Here is a 7773-nt window from a genome sequence, read left to right as displayed (position 1 = left end):
TGGGTGCTACTGGTTAATGGAGATTGTTAGAAGTTTCAACACTGGGCCTTTGGCTTAAGCTAGTCTATGGGGTAAGGTGCATGTTATTCATAGACATGCCAAAACCTCGCATCAAGGAGGTGATCGATTGCTAGCAAAAACAATTGTTTGAAACTGCTTGATTTGCATTTGATTCATTTGCGAGTATAACTGAGACCAGTCTAACCCCACAGACCAGTCAAAATTTGAATTTTGAGAAGGTCAAAGAGATCTGCAAGTAACTTTTAGATACAACAAGCTGCTTGGGCACATCATGTCCTCAGTAGACCGTATAATGATAGAAGCCGTTAATTAAACAGTGATGTTTTTTACAGGAAGCAAACGGTAATGGCAGCCACGCCAGCAACGATGTTACTGCCCCCACAGCTGAGACCACTCCAGATGTTCCAGAGGAACAGAAGCAGAGCAAAGGTAAAGAAGTGTAGGACTTACAGCTGAACACCACCCACCTCTAATGCCAGTGGTGTAGGATATATTTCAGTCCATTGGTAGACTATAATTTGGCCCGTTTATTCAAGTACCTTGCATAAAGTTTTAATGTACTTTTATTGTGCTTTGTACTCCATCTCACGTATTTTAAATCTTTAGTTACTCTTATTTAGCGTTTTTTAAATACAACTCTCCCAATAAATTGGGAAGAAATATTATTAGACATAAATGTACCCAGCACAGTACACGTAATTCAAATCCTCTCTAGCTGCAATATTCAAGTGATATACACGTTGCCTAGTCAATAATAATAATCATCCAGTAATGTAATGTATATGATTCCACGTACAGAATATTTTTACTTGAGGTATTTTAAGGATATTTTGATGCTCAGCTTTGTCCACTAGAGGGCGCTCCAGAGTGTGAAAACTGCAGCAAAGTCATTAGACTCCTGTTGCATCCAATCAAATGCACTGTTATTGCTGCTGACACAAGCATCACTATACTGAAGTGTAACTGTACGCACATTTGAAGTGTTTTCATAGAGAAGTGCAATATTATTTATGTGTCTGTCCAAAAAGTTAACATTTTAATAACTTTAACAGCTTTTGTAGATCCAGTCTGATCCATACATTTTAATAGTTGAAAGAGATTATTGAAATATTATGATTACTTCTTTTTCTTTGTCATGCGTTGTGTAAATGGTAGGTTCATTAAATATAATTAACATTAAAAACATCAGATGAACTCCATTGTATTTTCATTGCAAGTGAATATGACTTGATGATTATATAAATTTTTGACCCCAACTCCAGGTTTCTCACTCACACCTGAGATACCCCAAGGTGTGGTGATTCAAGGTAACAACAGCAACCCTGCCAGCGAGAAGTTCAGAAGAGTTCGCAACTGGAGCATCACCAAATATAAGGTTGGAGGATTTTGACTAGACTTCCTGTTACTGTACTTTGGTGCCAGATATAATCTTTTACTATCGATCTGGTCTCCCCACAGTATACCAGGCAGGCTCTTTCGGAGAAGCTTGGCCGTGGGTCTCGTACCGTGGATCTGGACCTGGAGCCCCGCCTCGAGCTGCTCAAAGACGACCGACAGCGCTATGAAAATATGACCAGTCTGGCTCAGACGCTTGCCAGTCAGCTCTCTCAGCTCACAGTTACCCAGAAGAACCTCGGGGATGCCTTCACAGAACTCAGCGTCAAAACCCCAACTCTGCACGTAAGTATTGGGGATACAAGCTGCTACTTTAAGTCTACCTGCTAATGCTAACAGGATTACATACAGTAACCTTTGATGTATTTAGAATTACTAGATCCAGCGCTGGTGACATGCTGAACTCTAAGTTTCTTTGTCCAAAGATTATATATAAAAATCCCCAAGTTATGCTGTAAAAACACAATCTCCTGATTGTTTACTGTTTTTGGTCGTCATATTGATTGTGACTTGCTGAAATATTTTCCCGAATGATAGATGTCAACACTCAGGTATAACTTCCACATTAGTGCCAATAAAGGAGTAAAAGTCGAAATCTGCTAGTTTACCTGCTAGTGCAGACAGATTGTTTGGTTCCCCACCACAGACAGTATGAAAGACCTCACTAATTAAATAATATTAATGATAATAATAATTAAATAGTGAAATCCAGTGACGCCCAGATCTGAGAGCTTTCGTCATTAAATATCTTGGTATCTTGAAACCAAATGTAATGAGAGAGCTGTGACTTCCAAATATTCACTGGCTACATAGCTAGCGTGAGCTAGCGTTATTCACTGTGGGCACTTGGAAGAAGCACAAACGTCACATAAATTAGATTTTCAGTCCTTCACACTGAAATCTCTCAAGCTGTTACAGGGAGAGTCAGACAAGCTTTACAGCATTTTAAGAAATTGGTGATAAAAAGGCTTTAATATATGGAAAAAGCTACACAGAGTCCATGTAAACCTTAAGAAATCTTTAAGAAATGTTTTGATATCTTGTCCAGTCATAAACTGGAATCCAGAGGACGATATCGCCATTAAAGATCTCGGGTTCAACTGATTTGCCATTTTTCTGGTTGTAAACTAACCTAACAGTTGATTCAGGTTCATTTAACCAGCTATAGTTCCCATTGATGTGGCTTTTATGTCTCTATGCATCATGCTTACCTTACATTTTCTTTGTAATATAAATACCAGCTGGAGTTTGGCATAAATGCAGACGCTCAGAGGTTTCTCTCCAAGAGCGGCGAAACGCTGACGGAAGCCATCAACGCCTTCACATCTGACATGAACACACTGGTCAACAAAACCATTGAAGACACAATGATCAATGCTAAGCAGTATGAGACTGTCAGGTGGGTTAAAAAGCACACTTCCTTTTTCCCTTTCTCAATAAATTCATGTGCTGTGACAGTGACTCTGCAATCAAACTAACATCCAACCAGAAAGAAGCAGGGAGGTTAATCTCTGCACCCACGCAGCAGGAAATTGAGATCAAATGAGAGATGCCTAACCACTACAATACAACAGGGAGCTTCAGTGCACACATCCGTGTCAATTTCCTGTCTTCCAGGATCGAGTATGATGCGTTCCGTGTCGATCTGGAGGAGCTGAACATGGGCCCCCGTGATGCTGTCACCGTGCCCAAACTGGAGCAGGCCCAGAAAGACTTCCAGACTCAGAGGGAGAAGTACGAGAAGCTCCGAGACGACCTGTCAGTCAAAGTCAAGCTGCTGGAGGGGAACAAGGTGACATTATTGGATTGATCTTTACCTCGTGCATCTGAAGTTAGGGAATAAAGATGGAGGTGACGACGTATGACTGAAACCATGTGACAAGTGAAATAGTTTTTAGCATCTTTTAAGGTTTCTCATCGTTTCCATGCATTTTTTTCCCCATAGTATTCGACTATAAAATATTCTGTCACATTAAGCCATATTTTGTTGATATGACTACTTTTTATTAGGAGATGATGATAATAATAATGTTTATATAATAAAAACAGTTGATCAGTTTTTTCCCCAGTAAAATACTCTTATTTAAATGACAAGACGATGCTAAAACAAAGCGATGTGCACCATTTTTATAGCTGGTACAACAAATTCCCAATCCAGTGTCACTGTTATAGTTTAGGGTTTTAGCTAACTTTCTAATCTGCAGTGTTTCTAAGTTGGAATAACAATAACTTAAATAACCACATGTGAATTGAGTAAAATTATTGTAGTGTCATCTAACACAGTTAATAAAAAAGTGTTATTTTTTCTTTCCTATGCAGGTCAAAGTCCTCCGTAATCAGCTGTGGATGCTCCACGGCGCCTTTGCAGCTCACAGCTTGTCCTGTCAGCATTTCCTGGAGAAAAACATCCAAGAGGCCGGAGAACATCTCAACAACGTCAGCACCGATGTCCCCTCCTTCCTGGAAGAAAGTTGACACAGCAAAGCAACAACCAATAGAGCTGTAAGGCAGAATCGGAGGGAGTCAGAGGAACATTTGGCATTCATGGATTCTCTGTGAGAAAAGTTTGGGAGTACTCAGCTAGAAATGTTTAATGTGATTAATTCATTTATACCAGAGTGGAATTTAATTTGTTAGATTTGGGATGAATTTCCAGCCTCACAAAGAGCTCTGGAAACAAAGTTGAGTGTTCGCTACAGAAAATTGGGAGTTAGCAAAAATAATTTATTTGGGATGTAGAAAGGGTTTCATGGGTTCTGGTGTAACTCATGGAGGTGTGGAAAGGCTCAAAATGTGAGTCTGTAATAAGTCTTAAAAATAATTCTGATTTAAGAGAAATATCATCTCATTCATTCAGTAAAATGCATTTATTCATAGACATACAAACATTTGCACTCTCCTGGGTTTCTTACCTCTGTTTCAGTGTGTTGGGGAGTAAATCCATCTAATCCTCCAGGAGTCAGTAAGCCTTTCTTTGAACTTCCAAAATCCTCAGCCACTGCAGTCACAAGCTCACAGCTCCCGAAAGTGCCTCAACACCACTGCTGGAAAACAGTTCCATAGTCAAAAAAGGCTGCTACAGTTCTCTTGTCTCTACCAGCAACATTAAGCAAATTAAATCTGAGTGTCAAATATCTGAAGATATCAGCAGAATCTAACTGGTGTGAAAATATCAGCTAATTGTTTTGGGGGTTTTTGTCATTTTCAACTTCTGTTGATGCTGAAACCTAAACCTAAAGCAATTCAGTAACCTTTGGATTTGATGTGCGTATTTGTATATCGATAAAAACCAAAATGCCAAACTCAAATCCAGCAACTGGTTACGTGTGATTCAGATTTTGTGTTTTTTTTTTATTTTGACTGCTGAAGAATGGCCACCTGCAAATGTAGCTATCACAGTATCACTGTTCTTGGCTGGTTGCCACTTTCTTCTATGGTTTACATCACAAGCAACTCTGTCACCTCTAAAGGTCAGTCACAACAAAACAGTGATCGTGATGTCGATAGTGAGCGTTGGTTGTCAGTATGCCACAGATTTAGGTTTAAACCCCTGGTCTGATTGGCTGTTGGTCATGTTCTTCGCTTGTTCACGGTGCAAAAACATGTTGGTCCAATGGTTGGCTAATAGCCAAAAATGTTGGCGTTTATCTAGTATGTTAGCACTGCTTGTTGTTTAATACCAATCTTTCAGGCTTCACCAGTAAAAAGGTTTTCCTTTTTATTTTGGACGTTCACTTTAAGAGTTGCACATTAATAAAAGTTGTAGAGTTTTTAAATAAATAACCACACAGGCACTGTTTTTTTTTTTTTTCAGTAGGATTCATCTTGCTGTGTGTTGGTCATAATACATTGTTTGTTTTTTAGAGAAAGACAGACTTTTAGGGAACATTCGAGCAAAGTGTTTAATGGGTAAAGCTGTAAAAAAAGTTTTACTATATGTCGACCATGGTGCCTTATAAGTATAGAAATGTTGGCTAAAAACAACTTTCCAGCAATAATTAACCATCAGCCAAATATTAGAGTTGAACTAACACTCCTATTAATGTACAGGTTCCTGCACACTTCTGTTTTATTATTTTCATCTGTAAGCTACACAACCAAATAAAGACTAATGAAACCAGTTAAGTTCCAGGTTTAGGCTGTTTACTTTCTGAGCTCAAGAAATTTTTTTTGGTGAGGAAGGGTCAGCTGAAGTTAGCATTTTCGGGGGCGACTCGGGAGCCAATGCACTACTTTTATATTCGTAGATATGCATTATTTGAGGATGATGAACACATTTGCTACCTTGTTGTTTTTGTATTTTCCCAAATGAAACCAAAAATTTGGGGACTCTTCCATTGATGGACAAAAAAGCAGATGAAATGGTAAAATTGTGTTGAAATAATATTGGGGGGGTTTGATTTGCTCGTGCCTGTTCCTGTTATTTTCTCCATCTACCATATTTTCTTGCGCACTTTGCACTCTATCCAAACCATAGTCTGCCATATGCATTACTCATAATATTGTAGTAATCTTCATTGAATGACTCCCTTATGTTATGTTGGCATGTATGAATACTCTTATGTTTGTGTCTGTATACCTCAACAAGACCAAATATGCAATGACTGTAAGATGCAGTGCAATAATGTCCCAACGACCTTCTTGCATGTAAATGTGTAAACTGCCAGTGACTTGAGTTCCCCTTTCCTGATTTATCTGTGACTTTAAAGGGAATTTCCACTGGGTGTAAACTGATACTCCTGTGATGTGTTTGGTGACCAAAATCACTTTCAGGCTCGACATCTTTAAGAAATGGTTTGGTTTGACTTTAGATTGTTAGATGAAACCGTGCAACATTCTGATTGTTTTAAATTATATTTTGAGCTTGAATCCACACTTTTGATCCAAGCTCATTACTTCTTGTTTGTGTGTGGTGAATATATTGATTGACTGCTAATTTATTTTTCGACAATTTAAAAAAAAAAAGAGTAGTTTGAAAAGTAATCTTATCTCAAGGTCCATTTACTAGATTATTTTTCTTGAGCTTTCAGTTGCATTTGGGAGAACACCTTAATATTAGCTTAAAGAGAGGTTTCTGGGATTGCGCAGTCATCAGTTGTAGGAAATCTGCAAGACAAAGTTGAAAGCTAAGGAGAAAATCTAATAAGATGACCTTGAGTTTGTTTTTGTGGGTTTGTATTTGTGTATTTTTTTTTCTTTCATTAAGTCAGATGGTGGTTACACCCAACTTGCCAAATCTAATATGTCTAGAAAAGATAAGCCACAGTCTTTGAATTGACTGAATTGAGTCGACTTTGTCTGCTTGTTTTTTACTGAAGCAGAAAGAGTTTGGGGTTTTCACCAGGCAAATGAAAGTTTGGGGATATTTTTTTTTCCCCCAACACCACCACAGTTTGTTGTCAACTGGCTTTGTTTCAGCAGTTTGATTATCAGTCAGCTTTTTCTCAGGATTTTACCCACAGGGCTAAAGTAAAACTGAAAGTGAAAATATAAATTTTGCTTTTTATTAGACGTGAAGAAAAAGGACCAAAATGTATGTAGACACAAGGCAAAATTATTTTACTCTGTATTTGTTAATAAACCTATGAAATAAAATCGATGAGTGTACAAATATGATAGATTTTGTTCATGAATTTCTGGCTTGATTTTGACAGTTTGACTCTGTAATCATTTCAGATTTTACTCAGATTCATCAAATCTTTTCATTTTAGTTTCACAAATTCCCGGTCAGATTTTGCCAGGTGCTTTGGTTTTTCTTTCCTTTGCCAAAGTCTGTTTTCTTGTTGTTGTTGTTGTTTTTTTTTTTATCCTCACAGACTGAAAAGTATTTTCGGTGGCTGGCTATCATCAGGTGAAATCAGTTACAAAGAGTGACTTGATTTCTAGTAAATTTCTGCAGCCAGCTGTAGTTTTATGGAAGATACCAGCTTGACCACTGTACAAACCCTGCCCCTTTACTCTCTGAGCTGTAGTCAAACTTGAAAAAGTGCAACACAATACTGCTATGACTAGCACATATTAAAAGTTTCAAAGTTAACTTTGAAGTAGCACAATTTACATCATGCTCTTCAACATTACTACGCTTTGGCAAGCAGTTTGCAAGTGTTTGCAGACAAGTCAGCAGCTTCCATGCAAACTGCTGTTGACTTTGGCAACCTGCTAGCTCCTCAAGCAATCACAAGGAGGTTTTTGTTGCAGTAACCAACACCTAATGACTCCAAGCAACCATTCACCAACCGGTTGGAGAATACACATTTGTTTTCCTTCACAGCCAGAAGTTGCCAGAGGGTCGCTGAAAGATCAATGCACAATCTGATATCGTCGTGTTGGTGTTGTTCCCAGATCAACATAGTAAAT

General features: G+C 38.3%; 1 protein-coding gene across 2 annotated transcripts in view; it reads left to right on the top strand.

Moving 5' to 3' along the window:
- Window positions 1-7020, top strand: part of LOC102210720 (arfaptin-1-like) — a 12537-nt gene extending 5517 nt beyond the window's left edge. For both annotated transcript variants that reach the window (XM_005754812.1, XM_005754811.2), the window contains exons 3-8: window positions 354-450; window positions 1284-1396; window positions 1480-1701; window positions 2658-2815; window positions 3034-3208; window positions 3736-7020. In XM_005754812.1, the coding sequence (XP_005754869.1) occupies window positions 354-450; window positions 1284-1396; window positions 1480-1701; window positions 2658-2815; window positions 3034-3208; window positions 3736-3891 (921 nt within the window). In that variant the 3' untranslated portion in view covers window positions 3892-7020. The remainder of the gene's footprint in view (window positions 1-353; window positions 451-1283; window positions 1397-1479; window positions 1702-2657; window positions 2816-3033; window positions 3209-3735) is intronic.
- Window positions 7021-7773: the final 753 nt, after the last annotated feature.

Source organism: Pundamilia nyererei, unplaced genomic scaffold (assembly GCF_000239375.1).
Source record: "Pundamilia nyererei isolate P.nyererei 1_Seehausen unplaced genomic scaffold, PunNye1.0 scaffold00670, whole genome shotgun sequence".
NCBI lineage: Eukaryota > Metazoa > Chordata > Actinopteri > Cichliformes > Cichlidae > Pundamilia > Pundamilia nyererei.
The sequence above is the reverse complement of the archived record's forward strand: the minus strand, read 5'-3'. Positions and strand labels throughout refer to the sequence as shown.